Source organism: Trachypithecus francoisi, unplaced genomic scaffold, assembly GCF_009764315.1.
Source record: "Trachypithecus francoisi isolate TF-2019V2 unplaced genomic scaffold, Tfra_2.0 Lachesis_group18, whole genome shotgun sequence".
Classification (NCBI taxonomy): Eukaryota; Metazoa; Chordata; class Mammalia; order Primates; family Cercopithecidae; genus Trachypithecus; species Trachypithecus francoisi.
In genome coordinates this window covers 14,138,677-14,155,565 of record NW_022681463.1, presented here as the reverse complement: position 1 = coordinate 14,155,565, position 16,889 = coordinate 14,138,677, and the positions used below count along the sequence as shown (strand labels likewise).

At 37.1% G+C, this 16,889-nt stretch overlaps 1 protein-coding gene across 2 annotated transcripts in view; it reads right to left on the bottom strand.

Moving 5' to 3' along the window:
- Positions 1 to 16,889, bottom strand: part of NALCN (sodium leak channel, non-selective) — a 354,929-nt gene that overhangs the window by 68,810 nt on the left and 269,230 nt on the right. For both annotated transcript variants that reach the window (XM_033177337.1, XM_033177338.1), the window contains exon 18: positions 4,322 to 4,395. In XM_033177337.1, coding sequence (XP_033033228.1) covers positions 4,322 to 4,395 — 74 coding nt within the window. The remainder of the gene's footprint in view (positions 1 to 4,321; positions 4,396 to 16,889) is intronic.

Genomic DNA, 16,889 nt, shown 5'->3' with positions numbered 1-16,889 from the left:
TGTCTGGTTAAAAATCTAAAAGGCACAAAAGAAAAAATAAATTTCATATGTGAAGAGGACACCATAAGGTCACCATTTATTTTTCTTCTCTTAGATCACCCAAGTCAAGAAGGAGAATGAAAACAGAACGGCAAACTCCCTGTACAGAATGGATTACTCAAATGTTGAACCAAAGCCGGGAGAAAGAACACGGAAAGCAGTGGAGAGGCACCAGGCAGGTCACTTTCCCTTACAGCACTGCCATCTTCAGAACAGTAACTATTACTTGTCCACACCAGGCATCTTCAATACTCCTCAACTCATATCAAGAATTCTGCCCAATCTCAAACAGACCTCCATCCTCCAAACACTGAAACCCAAACCCAAAACCTTAGATATATCCACCTCTGACCTATCCCTTCTGAGACATTATGAAAACAGAGTGGCAGTTTCCCTTACTGGAATAAGTATTAAATTTCACTTTGCTTGGTCAATAGATTATTCAGACAACCTTTTTAAGGTGGATAAGAAAACTGAGGGTCAGATTAGTGAGTCGTTCAATGTTACAGAGAAGCCTGATGCCAGCCAGGGGGGATTTAACACCAAGTCCAGTATCCTACATTAGAACTGGAAGGGCCCTGAAGATGGCCTCCTCCTAGCTCCCATGGAATAGACGAGAGAGTTGAGAATTGAAATTAATTGCCTATTTACACAGCCAGGCCTCCAGAAACCTTAAGTCAAGGGGTTGCTTTATTTTTTCCCAAATATTTGTTATTTTTTGGAAAGTTATCTCAATATGCTAATACTTCATAAAAGCTTACACTTCTTATATCACTCTGGATTTAAGGCTTTTGTGATTTATTTCTATCTGCACACAAATTAGGGCGAATGTCAACCTGTGATGTTTGCCAGAATGATCTAGCTCAGGTCTCTTTTTCAAGCCTCCCTATACTGCTATTACTTACCTCCCTGGTGATGAACCTCTTGGATAAGACTAAAGACAATGATTCTATGAAAATAAAAACACCTAGAAAGTTAAGAGGGATAGAACACTAAAACGGCAGTCTCTGCCAGACTTCTTTTATTTATATCTAGGTAGACCCATCTATTAAAAGATGGAATCTGCATCCTCTTTGTCTTAAAAGCCCCTTCATTTTTTAAAAGCCTTCTTTCAAAATGCAAATGGTCCTGGGAGACCCCACTGCTAAGTTAGCCAGGAACCCTGGCAGAGTTTAATCGACAGCAAGGTTGGAGCCTAGGAGAGAGGAGTCTCTAGAGGCAGTAAAAAGACACTGATAAAGTGGTGGAGAGCTTTTTCTCCTTCCCAATTTTGTGGAAGGTTATTCGAAGCAATTGTCCTGAGGTTACTTTAAATATTTTCCTTTTTTTTTTGTAAAAAAAATTCTTTTTCCCCCTCTTCTTTTTCCTTTTAGCTGTTATTGTTCCTTGAAAAACAGTATAAAACAATACAAACACTCACTGACACGGACCCAATCTATTCTTGACTTTTTAACTGATGGATCACATTATAATGCAGGTATGGCATCATTGCCATTACTCTTAGTACGATTAGTGGTGAAAAGATAAATATTCCTAAAATATCAGTTTGAGCTTTTGCACTTGCCCTTAATTCATGCAGAAACGAGTGTAGAAGCAATGAAGAAACCATTCGCACAGAAGAAAAAGCAAAATGGCTTTCTAAAATCAAATGGGTATTTTAAAAATTTCTAAGGTTTTTTGTTTTTTCAAATGACGGCTTTTTATTTCCTGAGTTTCACAAGGTGATGTAGCTCAGGTAGTTTTGCTGCCTCTCATTTTGTAGTATGCTGGGCTGTAGTAAAATATTATTGGCTGTTGAGTATCCCCTAAACTACACTATTGTTGGGCAAGTTAGAGGGGTCTATATTTCCTGATAGTCTTAAAAATACTGTTCATAGGCCAGGCGCGGTGGCTCACACCTGTAATCCCAGCACTTTGGGAGGCTGAGGCGGGTGGATCACGAGGTCAGGAGATCGAGACCATGGTGAAACTCTGTCTCTACTTAAAAAATACAAAAAAATAGCCAGGTGTGGCGGTGGGTGCCTGTAGTCCCAGCTACTCAGGAGGCTGAGGCAGGAGAATGGCGTGAACCCGGGAGGTGGGGTTGCAGTGAGCCGAGATGGCGCCGCTGCACTCCAGCCTGGGCGACAGAGCAAGACTCTGTCTCAAAAAAAAAAAAAAAATATATATATATATTGCTCATGTGCATTACATAATTGAAAAAACAAAAACACTTCTGTATATTTAAAAATCAGCAACTATATTCCTCTTGTGCCATGTTAAATAGAAGAATGTAATTTCTAGCAATTCTAGTAATTACTGTGTTTGTGCTTGAAAATAATTTTGAGAATAAATTGGAGACTCTTAGCCATCCAATCTATTCAATTCATTGGGCGCTTATTAAATCAGTTTTCATTGTTGAACCAATCAGCCGAATCTGTCAGAAAAAGTCTGGCTTTATTTTTCAATTCAAACAACATGTAACCACATGCCCTTGTGACAATCACATTGTTTCTAAGGCCTAACTCTAAGGTAGATAGCTTTGGGAAGGAAGTTATCCATAAAATTGTCACCTGGATAAATAATAAGGCATGGCCCCATGGGACCCTCTTTTTGGAGAAAGCCAGGTGGGAACGGTCTTTTTGCTTGGCAATCCAGAGGATTTTTACATCCCAGGTTAATACACACCATAGTTTCTGGATGAGTGAGAGTTTCACCTTTCTTTTGTAAACTGAGAGAGGGGTAAATAAGGACAGGAGGGTGAAAAGGGTAAAGTGACAGATCAGTTTTAAGAAAGAGTTCCTAGGGAGATGAGGTCTGGAAATCTCTTCCTTGCAAGTATCTGTTTCTGCATCTGCCTCGGAAAGTCTCTGGGAACTCATTGACACAGAAGGCCCATTTACACTGCAAGGCAGTGGCTCTGGAAAGATGAGTAAGGTCCCTGTAGTTCCTGACTTGGCAGGCAGATCCTCAATGCAGACTAAGAATGATGACGTCCTTGTAGGTAGTTTCTGGCTTGAGGGTGATTTCTCCTTTTAGTGAGTGGATCAGCATTGCTGTAGGACCCTACCCATGAACTTGTCTGGTGTACATGTAGCTGGAATCATGATCCTGATGTAACATGTGTGGTTCAAGGCCAGCCTCACTGCATGATCTGATGGTAATACCAGGATGGAGTTACCAGCCAGTCAGGAGCAAGCCTAAGTTGGGAGGCAGGCTGTCTATTCCGATGAGACCTCATCTGTTTATCTCATCACATTTTGTGGTGATAATATACAAGCCCTAGAAATATTTATTTTCATCTTATAACAGCCACTCCAACACAAACTTAACTGTATGCATAAATGCCAGCCAATATAGAGAGAAACACTGTCTTGATTAGTTAGGAATTTTATTTGCACACAAATTTTAGGTAGTATTATAAATTAAGAATAGTTTTAAAGATCATATACACTAAGCTTTATTTTCTCACACAGTCTTCCAAGTTATAGTAAAATGCATCTGGAGAGAATGCTTTAATGTCTATACCTAGTAATGAATCCAGTAGAGGGGAGCTAGAACTCCTTACCATTCACCACAGGTTTGCAGGGGACTTCCTGGCATGAATCTGTCCACTCGCCTTGCGAGCGATCCTACCTCCAGCTCCCAATCTTGAGTTGTGTCATTTACATATGTCTATGTAATATATGTACCAAAACATGATATTCCAAATGCTTATGTGTTTTTGTACTCATCATGCTACCCTATAATATAACATATAGTCTTATAAAATACTCAAGCGGGTTGCTTAATTTTCTCATTGATACTTCATTTGAGGGCATCTTCTAGAAAGTAGCATGAAAAGTATATGTTTTCATAGGCATTCTAAGCTGGGTATACATTTTCTTCTTTCCAGATTTTTAATAGATGTGTTCTTAATAGTGTGATGAACTATAATGAAAACGTTTCCTCTTTCACCATTTATCCTTCAGATTGTGATTTTTCCTTTACATATCACAAAAGATACAAAACTGTTAAAAGTAAGTTATTTTCACCTTTTGGCCAACGTTTACACTTATCATTTATGTTTAAATACTTGAAAAGAAAGAAAGGCCTACTGAGCTAATAATATATATATATATTTTTAGAAATGACATTAATAATATCTTTTATATTATTTATAAGTATATAGGTACTCAAATCTACTTTCTGGCAGGAAGTATATACTGAGGCCCAGAACATTAATTCATTTTTCCAAAAGCTGTTTTTTGTTTAATATAATCCCATTTGTGTTTAAATATGTGTCAACATTAATTGGTGTTACCTTAAGATTTTAGTGACTGCGGTCTCCTTTTCTAGAAGGTTCCTTGCCCTGATGCTGAAAACAGACTTGCGAAGCTGAAAATGATAAAATTATGACTTTAGTTATGGAATGTTAAGAAATAACATACTGTCAAATCATTCAGTAGATGACATTGTTAAAACATGAAACATGAATATCTTTCGCTAAAGCATCATCGTACGACTGACGATTCTATTTTTACTTTTATTTGGGTAGTACCATGAACAAACTTGTGGGGCACCACGTCCCAGCCACGGGTGGAGCATTGGCTGTGCCTCACTCTGATAATGGCCTTCGTCTGAACAAACTTTTCAGTTTCCAAAGACTTTAATATTGACCCGCATACTGGACTCCTTATTTGTCGTTGATTAGTGCATTGTTCTCTAATCCATATTGTGTCTGCTGCAGGTTCTTGGCCTGGAAGATAACACTAACCTGAACAATGAGTTTAGGAGTTGCTTGGCTTGCAGGCATGGGTCATGAACGAAACAGGAATTCAAGCTTGCTTCCTAGTTGGCGATGATAAAATCACTCCAGAGAAGAGAACTAAGGAGAAAACCATCCTGGGATGCTGACTATAAATTCAAAGATAGACTCCCCAAGCTCAGTTCTGTGTGGCTTACTAGATGCAGATGTTAGATTGGTGGAAGGCGTACAAGGAGTTAAAGCAGGCAGAAGAAGGGCAAAGAGAAAACAGGGACATGGGCCATTATGTTCCCATAATAATACATCATAAATAGATTTACAATAATAAATAACTAGAACAAATAATAAACAACTGGAAACTGTAACTCCAGTAGTCAGACTGAAGATAGTAATTGAAACTTGTTCATTTTGATCAATAGATTAGATGTACTGAGCACTTAGCATGGTATTAGTGATCATAGGAGATTTAGGGTAAATACAATTTGGAGTTCTTGGTTTCTAGTAGGGAAGAGCCTAGATAGGAAGACAAGGGTAGGACACATGAGATCATCAGTGACAAGTACAGTGGAGTAGATGGCACAGCGCTAGATGATATGTAGAGGAGAAAAAACGAGATGAGAAGGGCTGGAGCTCTTTGAGGTGGAACAGCGAGTCTGGACTAGTCGGCAAAGGCTTCACTGAAAAAGTGGAGGTTATACTGGGCCTTGAAGGAAGGCTAAGGGTCCTAGAGGCAAAGGCGGCACTGGGTGAAGGACTGAAGTGGACATGTGTGCACAGGGCAAGTTAATTTGGTGCAAACTACCTATATAAGTGCTGTGCTAGCCAGATCTTGAAACCAGGCAAGAAGCCCTGCAGGGCATACTGTGTTTCAAAGTTGAGTGGGGAAAGAAAACCCTCGGAAGACAGAAAACTCTGTACTCAGTAAAAATAGACCACCCAGTTAGTTTCTTTTCAACAAGGGTTAGGTATGTGGAGGTACAAACTCACAGCACCCCATTCTACAAACAAAGTTGTGAACAAATGCTATAATGTTAGCCAGTGTGTTCATAAAGCCATAGTGGAGAAGAACCAGAGTAACAAACAGGTCTTTTTAGTCACAAATGATAACCTGGATAACATCAAAATTAGCAATCCACTTTTCATATTTTACAGCAAATATGTAATAAAGATCAGCATCACTGAACATACTGGTGATTTCCCCCTCATGAGGAAAGTTGGTTCATTCATTTTTCTGTTCAAAAATGAAAAAACTGAATGGTTTCATGATTCACTAGAACTCTTAGGAGAAAAATTAATGTGTGGACAAGGAGACAAGAGTGGATACCATCCATTTGGAAATTCCATTTTCTTGGTAGCACATATATGCTATTTCCAATGATGAATCATGAAACTTCCCTACTTCTCCCCTCCTGAAAGAGTTGACTTTTGGCATAATTTTTTCTTTTCTTTTCTTTTTTTTTTTTTTTTTTTAAGATAGGCTTGCTCTGTCATCCAGGCTGGAGTGCAGTGGCACAATCTCGGCTCACTGCAACCTCCGCCTCCCAGGTTCAAGCGATTCTCCTGCCTCAGCCACCTGAGTAGCTGGGATTACAGGTGCCCACCACCACGCCCAGCTGATTTTTGTATTTTTAGTAGAGATGGGGTTTCACCATATTGGACAAGCTGGTCTTGCACTCCTGACCTTGTGATCCACCCACCTCAGCCTCCCCAAGTGCTGAGATTACATGCGTGAGCCACTGTGCCTGGCCAAGAGTTGACTTTTGGCATGGATTTAACCTCTCTGAGTTGACAGCTCAGCTCCTAAGGAAAACTGCTTGGAGCTGTTTTTGGAGATGGAAGACTCAGCTGGTGGCCCCATCATCATGGTGCATCTGCTCTTTAGACACCTAAGAACACACATAGTCCTGAGACAGACCCAGGCACAGAGGCCCTGTGACAGTGAGTTTTAAGAGAGGACTCCAGATCCCACAACTCTTATTTCATCTTGAAAGGACAAAGACATGTATTAGTTGTCTTTCCCTCAGTGGAAGATGAGAGTCTGAATCCAGTCACTTATCTACTGCCCCTGCAATTTCATGTTAGGAAAAACCTTTGGGATAATACCTGGTACACTATTGCCTAAATGATTTCTGCCCTGAACAAGATTGCTAAAAGGCTACTAAATGGCCTTTGTCCTTACAAAATACAGTATTAATCCACATAAGGGAGTACTTGAGAACTGCTTTTTATAACTAAAGCCAGAGGTAGCAGGAGAATAAATATTATAATAGAGAAACATCAGATTTAGCTTTGGGATGTTCCTTTTGTTTTGTTCTGTTTTTCGAGACAGAGTCTCACTCTGTTGCCCAGGTTGGAGGGCAGTGGCGTGATCCCGGCCCACTGCAACCTCCGCCCCCTGGGTTCAAGCAATACTCGTGGCCTCAGCCTCCCCATTAGCTGGGGTTACAGGCATGCACTACCACACTGGCTAATTTTTGTGTTTTTAGCAAAGATGAGGTTTCGTCATGTTGGCCAGGCTGGCCTCAAACTCCTGACCTCAAGTGATCTACCGACCTCGGCCTCCCAAAGTGCTGGGATTATAGGTGTGAGCCCCCGCACCCGGCCTTTGGGATGTTCTTAAAAGAAGGAAAGGACTCACACACACACACATATATGTCTTCTTTCATCTATTTATACATATATATTTGATATTATATTTGATGTCCTAGATATGTATTTAGATGGTTACATACTTTCTTTTTTTCTACTAAATAAAGAAGGCCTATAGTGATTATCTAGTTATTCCCTTCTTATTTTCTTACTTCTATAGTAAAGCTTTGCACATTTTTTTGGCAAAGGGCATCCTTAGACTGCTAGTCGCAAAAACTCAGAGCTACACTGCTCTGCAGTGCCCTCTTCTGGCTCTAAAAGATATTGACAATCACCTGAAATAATTAGCAAAACAAAGAATACAGAGATCCACTTCATGATAAGTAATTTCAGATCTGAAATTGTAAATTACAGCTATGAAAGGAGTCAGTAATTGCTCATTCTGGATCTAAACATATCAGAGATGTGGGAATACAAAGGAAGGAGATGAATGATGTAATTACAAAGAGTTTACTTTGAAAAAAGTCAAAGATTCATTGAAAAAGATTTTCTTTGGTTTTGTTTGTAAACTGAAAACATCCAACTGCCTCAGATAACAATTCTTTGACAGGATTAATAGCTCAAAACAAGTAAATTAAATTTAAATGATCAACAATATAGAGATATTTTTAAAGTCTTGAACTTCTAAGTTAAAACATGTTTCCAGAATTATATACTTTAACACAGAATTCAAAAGCTTCAACTCAATTCCCATAGAGTTATTTGTGATTGAATAATTTGGACCTGAAAGACATTCCAATGTATGAATCTTGCTGATTTTTTGGCAATGTCTTCTAATTAATCTACATGTTACTCTTTTTTCCCCTTAAAACAAAGAAACCTGGGTCATTCGACCTGTAGTTTTTGAGAGTCTGGATTTTTTTTTTTTTTTTTTTGACAGAGTCTCATTTTGTCACCCAGGCTGGAGGGCATGCAGTGGCATTATCATGACTCACTGCAGTCTTGACCTCCTGGGCTCAAGCGATCCTCCTGTCTCAGCCTTCTGAGTAGCTGAGTAGCCACCACATACAGCTAAGTAACATTTTTAAAAAAGAGATGGGGTTTCTTCATGTTGCACAGGCTGGTCTTAAAATGCTTAGACACAAGCAATCCTCCTGCCGTGGCCTCCCAATATGCTGGGATTGTAGGAGTAAGCCACCACACCCAGTCAAGAGAGTCTGGATTTTGCCTAAAGTACACTCTTGGTACAGTTCAACACGTTCTTCTGTCTTCTATTTCCTGAGAACTGGCAGCTGGTTCCAGAGGTTGCATCAGACAGACTCTGGTTTCATCCCTTTGGCAAGGCCATAGGTGGTGTCAGATTCTTCCATTGAAAGGAACAGAGCGTGTGTGCTTATTTTTGTCATGTTACGGGTCTTGATGTTCATTTCTTAGATCCATTGACTTCATTCAGTTTGCAAAATTGTCATTTATTTTTCATTTATTAGTTGGGATAGTTTTATAATGAGGTGCTTTCCCTCCTGTATTATTTGGTTACCCAGTAGCAAAATTGGTATGGAAAAGCCAAGATAAATGCTTGATTATCGACTTTTACTTATTAATTTTATATGGTTAATTGATTTTCTATCATCCTCTCAAGGTAACCAATTACTATCTTTAAAATGTCATGATGAACTCAAGATTTAAACATATTTGATGTTTAATGGATTTCAGTCCATGTCAGTTACCATTCTTACTCTAAGTCACATTATCTCTACTGTGCTCATTGGGAGTTTTTCAAGTTGGTCAGTCCATAGGTTCTTTTTATATGGCCCTCGTTGTCTTTGACAAAGCTTCCTTGTTCCTAGTACGACAAGATGCACCAAGGTCATCTTGTACACTTCCTATTCAAAATCAATCATTTTCTTCAGGAAGCCCTGGTTTACTGATTGGAAAATTGGAAAACGGTGTTTCAAGAACATATCTAGAGTCCACAGACGCTCACTGCTATGGAGTTGGTCACTGTTTCAAAGATTTTGCCTGGGTTTATTCTGATGTTTTCAATTTAAATTCCAGACCCAGGAATTTTTTTTTTTAATTATACTTTAAGTTCTAGGGTACATGTGCAGAACGTGCAGGTTTGTTACATAGGTATACATGTCCCGCTGTGGTTTGCTGCACCCATCAACCCGTCATCTACATTAGGTATTTCTCCTAATGCTATCCCTCCCCTTGTCCCCCACCCCGACAGGCCCCCGCTGTGTGATGTTCCCCTCCCTGTGCGCATATGTTCTCATTGTTCACCTCCTACTTATGACTGAGAACATGCGGTGTTTGATTTCCTGTTCTTGTGTTAGTTTGCTGAGAATGATGGTTTCCAGCTTCATCCATGTTCCTGCAAAGACATGAGCTTATTCGTTTTTATGGCTGTGTAGCATTCCATGGTATATACGTGCCACCTTTTCCTTAGGATTTTTATTTTTACCTAAGCTTTTCTATATGATATCTATGTCTCCTTTTTTCTCCACAAAGAGCACTCTTGATTATCAAGAGCACAAGGGATGCCAGAATTAGACTGTCTCATAGTGACTCAGTTTTATTTCACATTTCATAAACGATAGTCTCAGAATAAAAACACACAACCAAGAAAACTTCTCAATATCTTAAGGGTTTGCATATCTTCTTCCCATTCACCTCCTCATTTATATATCTGTACTCTATCCATATTAGAACAAATAATTGTTACATATTTTACTCTTCCTGTTATCCTTATGTAGTCTTAGTCCTCACACATAAATGTGAATTTTTATGCCAAATGATTTAAGAGTCCTTTTTAGAGTTCATTTAGGTTATCTGAGGCATGGTTTTTAGTAGATTAAAGGCTCATTGAAACAAGATTACTTGTATCTTACATTACTCATATTCTTAGATCTGAAAGCAGTTTCTCTGACCTTGAAAGTTGAAAGTCAGTTTTCAGGATGGAAAAAATCTGGCTCAGATATTCTTTCCCTGGGCATCCTATATATGTTACTCTACTTTCTTCTTACATAAAGCATTGCTGCTGAAAAATCTGGTGATAATCTTATGTTCTTTCCTTTATAAATCACTTGTTCTTACTTGGGCTAGAACCTTTTTTTTTTTTTTTTTTTTTTTTTTTTTTTTAAATTTAAAGACCTGTCATTTGTCTGGTGTATGTATTGCTTTTAATCATTTACTCCAATATTTTTAGGTGTGTGCTGTCAATATATAGTTTCAAATCTTTTTATGTTTCAGGAAAGTTTAGTACATGTTTTATTCTCTTGCTGTGGTTTTTCTTCCTTAGGGACACCTATAATGCAGATGTTGAACTTCTGACTTTCTTCTGTCATTTTTCTTGCAAATCCATTTTCATCTTTTTTTTTCATTTCTCTTTGATTTAAAAAAAATCCTCTTCTTCATTTTCTATTTCTCACTTTTGAACCGTCTGAGGTCTCTTTATGTTCCTCCTAGTTTAGTCTTCATTGTTTTAATTTATAACTTCTGAGTTCTGGCACCTCATTTCTGAGTTTTTCTAACTTTTATTTTTGAGCTATTTCATCCTGATGTAATTTTAATGTCTTTTAACTAATTTTTCAATGGTGTGCTACAGTTTGAGCTGGTTAGAGCAGTTTTTATGGGTTGCTGTCCTTGTCTACCAGGACAATATTCTGCTCATTGTTTTTTTCTTATAATGACCCTTGCAAGGAATTTGGCTTTGATAATTTTCTCTTACTCATTTTTATACAAAATTAGCTTTCCCAAACAGTTTAGTATTTCTCTTCTAACTTCAGAGTTTCCTCTTCTGTTGTTTTAATATAGTGATCAAATACGGTAGCTTTCTTTCTGGAATTTCCAAGCTCTGTTTCCCAATCCTCCTCCCCTCGCAAATTTTGTCTGGCTCTGCTTTTATCCTGATCACTCTTGTCCCTGGCCTGTTCAATTTTGATTGCGCTCCTGGATTTTTTGTTTCAGAATGGAGCTAAGAAGATGTTCTACTGTTCCATGAACACTGGATGCTCTGTAACTAAGCTTGGTTTCCTCCCACAGACACTAATAGCATGCAAATCATGCGGCTATTTGTTTGTCTACACTTGTTTTTATTTAGGGTTTGTGGATTACCGAGTTTTATGGTAAATATTAACTATGGATTTGGGGTTTTGATATATTGGTATTCTTGTTGTTTTCATGTGGGAATTCAAGATTAAAAAACGATGCCAATGCCTCTGTCATCTTTATAGAAGAAGGCTCCTTAATTTTTTTCTTGAATTTTGAAGTAGATTTATCAATGTTATTACTGTTTCCAAAGAACAAAATTTCAGGTTTGTTGGTATTATTTATCACTTCTTTTCCCTCTATTTGATTAATAGCTGCTTTTCTCTTTATCATTTCTTTCTTTCTGCTATCTTAGTGTTTTCTTGGTTAATTTTTCTAAATTCTTGAAATGAATGCTTGGAAGATTAAGTTAAGCCTTTCTTTACTAGATAGTCATTTGGGGCTACATTTTTCCTCTAAAAATGTCATTCGCTACTTTCCACAAGTTTCATGTATCTTTTGTTCATTATTTTTTAGTTGTAGATATTTTCTTATTTTCATTGGTGTTTCTTCCCTTGCTTATTTGAAAGTAGTTTTAAATTTCCGAATGTGTAGGGTTTTTTTTTTGTGGTTGCCATTTTCTTGTTATTAGGTTTCGGATTTTATTACATTTTGGTCAAATAATATCTTCTCTAGGACACTGATGTGTATATGTTTAGATGTCCCTGTGGTATAGTAAATGGTTACATTTAAAAATCATACATGTGTTCTTGAATTAGAATGTTATTCTCTAGTCCTTGAATGAAGAATTTTATAGATGCCCACTGCACATTTAAAAATGTACATTTTAAACCTTCTACATCTGTATTTCTTGGCTCCTTGATCTGTGCTGAGGTGATATACACATATTTCAAACTTAATCTTCAAACTAATCCTCATTGGTAGGTAAGGTATTATTATCTCTTTTTATCCAGATTAAAGATCTAAGGCTCATAAAAATTAACTTGTCTAAGTTCACTCAGGTAATAAATTGCAAAACTATTACTAGAACTCTGGATCCTGCAGCTTCGTTGTTAAAATCTTTTCACTGCATTATGATGTCTATGTAAAATGTCACTAGGCTTAGTATAAAAAAGCATTTTCTAAACTATATCGTAACAAAGTATTACCTGCTTGACTTGAAATATTTGGTTTACACATATTACAAACTCGTGCTATTCTCACATCCTAATGCAAAATCAAAACTAACCAACTTTTTGTTTGTTCTACATATGTATAATTGATTTTCAGAATAATGACCCTGAAGCACTGAGAGAGATCAATACATTTCCTAACTCATTAAAGCTAGTATAATCACATTTTTAATATTTTACACTTACTGATTCCTTAAAATCTGGGATCCATCAAAACTTTCAATCAATCAGAATATTAATTTGATTAATTCGATCACCCAGAAGTAACCACAGACCTATCTTTAATATAGATGCCTTTGGGATGCTGCACTGCTTAGACCCAAAGAACCATAGCTTGACCCTAGAAACCACCTTCAGAATGAAGCCATCAATATACATTTGACAAAGCACACCACAAGTATTATAAATATTCAATAGTTTTTTTTGATTTACAACGTTAACAATACATTTCTGTTTCTAACTGAGAAAAATTTGAGTGGCTCCATTTTTCTTTTCTCACTTTAATAATATTAACAGGTTAATAATAAATGGGAAAGTGGTTATAAAAACATATGACCATAAGGCACGAAACCATGGTCCAATGAATACGGCTTGATGAATGTCATTTCAGCTAGAAAGGTGTAGTGTAATTATTGTAATGAGTCACTTTATTGAATAAGTCTCCCAAATAAAATACAGTAATTGGGAATAAGCAATTACTTAAAATTGCATGGGTTGAAGGTGGTATCTCATTTGACTGTAGTTGAATTTTCATGCACCCATGAATTCAAAATTAATCCCAAAGTGCATACGACAGATCATGTGTTTGGCAAGGTGTTTCTATAAAATAAACTTTCTCTGGAATTGATGTTATGCTTAGAAAGAAAATTTTAAACGGTGATTAACGTGAGCATCAGTAAGATTAAAATGTTGATTATGGATATATATAAAAGTGAATACCATTATAATGTCATGTTATGAAGCTTTGAAGAGTATCTTAAAATGTGAATTTTGTGAAAAGAGAATTTTAGACGATGGGTCAAGATTTCTTCTTGTAAGTTATTTCAATATCACATGTTCTGAACTCTGCAAAAATACACTATGTGTAGGAGTTCAAATATGCATATAAACCTGCATGTGCACGTGTGTGCACACCACACTTACGCTAAATCTTCACCCTTCCTTTGGGCTCCAAGGCACCCAGTACAAGTTGATCCCTGCCCTGTGTGAAACATCTGTTTATCTTTCTGTGAATTCCAATAGATTTTAAACTTCTTAGGATATGCATAATGTATTCTTTGTTTGTTACATTTTCTTTCATTGTCTAGCACTGTGCATTGTTGGTGCACAGTGCTAGACAAAAATTGAATTCATTTCAGATTCAAAAATTGAATTAATTTCATATTAAAATATTACTTTCAATTTTTACTCCTTTTTCTGTTTTATGTATTTTAATGTAGTTAGTCCTTGAAAATAAGAAATATGAATGAGGTAAAAATCACAAAGAGGGACTGCTTATTTTGAAATGAATCAACTAACTTGATATACAGGAACATCTTGTAATATTAGAAACTAAACAATTTAAAACTTAATTGATCTGATTATTTTTGCACTTCAATTTTATGACAGTGCTTCAGCCACTAACACAGTAGTATGGGGTCCCTGTGGTCAAAAGTCTAACATCTTACACATCAAATAATGAAACTAATTGTGCAAAAAATGAGGCAAGAGCAATATCTTCGATTACTGAAACAAATTTAGATAGGTTTAATATATAGTAGCTAATGATAAGAAACTATAAATATATGCTAGGTAGATTTTTAATTATAAAAGTAAGAGACAAAATGACTTTATTATTATATCCAATATAAACAGGAAGGCAAAGATTGGCAATCTGCAGAGACAAAAGAAGGTGAGTGGGCTTGTGATTCTAGAGTAAATGTCAGATGCTTTTAACCTGTTTGTGAATTTAGAAATTCCACTTTTTTTTTTGTTTTGTTTTGAGATGGAGTCTCGCTCTGTCACCCAAGCTGGAGTGCAGTGGCACGATCTTGGCTCACTGCAACCTCCGCCCCCAGGCTCAAGCAATTCTCATGCCTCAGCCTCCCGAGTAGCTGGGACTACAGGTGTGTGCCACCATGCTCAGCTAATTTTTTGTATTTTAGTAGAGATGGGGTTCCACCATGTTGCCCAGGAGGGTCTCGAACTCCTGAGCTCAGGCGATCCACCAGCCTTGGCCTCCCAAAGTGCTGGGATTATGGGTGTAGAAATTCCAAATTTAAAATCTGTGGCAACACAAGGAAGCAGGACTTGGACTGAACACCATCAGCAGCAGTAAATACAACACACCGAGACTAGCATGCCACTTAACAGAAGAGAAAATTTATAAGTAAAACTATACTCAGAAGAAGAAAAAGTTTGAAAGGAAGAGTAAAATGTAAATTTCCAAGATAGATTTAGCAGCAGCCTTAACTCTTTGATACCTCTTTTGCACATAATATAGAAAATGTGATTAAAACTCTTTTATATTACCTATAAAAAATTCTTAATCCTAGACTGATTTACTTTTGACTTTCAATGAACATTTACTAAGGAATACAAACAGCTGATATATAATTCCAACCTAAAAATGGTTACACAATTAAATATTCTGCAAAAATAATCATTGAGAGGGAATTCCTACTCTTATGTTAGTTGAAGATAGAAAGATGTGTTTGTTTACTCAGGGCCCAGCACACTGTTTGCATATAACGGTCTGCAAAAATGATTGCTGGACGGAAGGGTGAGTGCTCACACACATAGATATTTTGTTTTTAGCTTGAGGATGTATTGCAAAGACCAGTAAGAAGAAAAAATGGTTAGATTTTATATTATGCATCTTTTTATTTCCTTTCCATTATTGTGGCTAAATTGGGAATCCATTATCTACTAAAGCATTTTTAAGCTAGAAAGAAATGTAGAGTTTTCATATTTGACATGATGAACACCAATTCTTCCCTTTGAGATACAACCCATAGTTACATGGTAGCATCATGTCATCTGTCACTCTTTTCCTGGAGATACATCTTGAATGGTACTGCAGAGATGCTAAGCCATGATTTAATAAAATTCTTTCAAGAGAGCAAAATCCCTAAAGATGAAAACAGGCTGTTCTCTTTCCTTCTCTCTCTGTCTCTGTCTCTCTCTCTCTCTCTCTAAGGTGAACAAACATTCATTCATCCTAGAAATTATAGATCAGGCTGAGTAACTTGCGATGCGAGGATTTACCAGAACAAATTATCAAGCACTCTACAATCACAGAGAACATTATAAAATGCTGTATGACAATCAACAAAATGGAAGAGTAAATCTTTCCAGAATGACTTAACTTCTTCAGATTCGAAGACACTATGTAGACAATGGGGATATCAACTAAAATATCAACAAAAATCAAACTCTAAAAAAAAAAATCAGACTCATGTACAATAAGGAAATTGATCAGTAATTAATATATTGCACTCGACTAGACTGTTACATCTGAAGGTTAAATGTATGTAAAAGTCTTTTGTCCTAATTGATGAATAGAAGTCTGTTTGCTGAGTCTGACTTCATGGTACAGTTTAATAACAGTAATCTTTCTTATCTGGTTGGAGAGGCACAGAACATATGCTAGCCCAGGTACAACGCTAGGTATTTAACGTTATTACATTATTTGATTCTCACAATAAACCTTGAAAATGAGAATTATCTCTACTTCACTGATGAGGGTTGGAACCTGCACCACTTAATCACTCTTCTACCCGGTTTCCCTCAAACAGTTACATCAAGCACCTGATGCTTTGCATACCTTTGCAGATATGTCCCTCTCTGCCTGGGGTGCTTTCTTCCTCTATCAATCAATCAATCATGTTTCTTCTGTAAAGGGAACTTAGGGGGTTCTGCCTCATGGTTCCAGTAATACTTTTTACTTTCATGCATGTGTGTGCATTTCCTCCCATTGGACTATGAGCTTCTAAAGGGAACAGTTTGCATCTTGCTCACTGTTGAATTCCCACAGCCCAGAGAATGGCAGATGAATAATAGGTGCTCTATAAATGTTTGTCGAATGACTGAATGAATGTCGATGAGTTATAAAACAAAATGAGTAAACAACACCGTCATTCCAATGCTCCTTTTCCTCTTTACTGTACATAAGTTAGTTGTTCATTGTGAAGGCTTATTAAAGAACTATCTATATGCTTCAGCAGAAAGGAGGCTGACAAGAGGGTGGGCAGATATTGCCTTACTGCTGGAGAAATATTCACTGTTCATTATTATATGGGCTCAGATTCTATGCTGGGAAGTACAGGGGCATG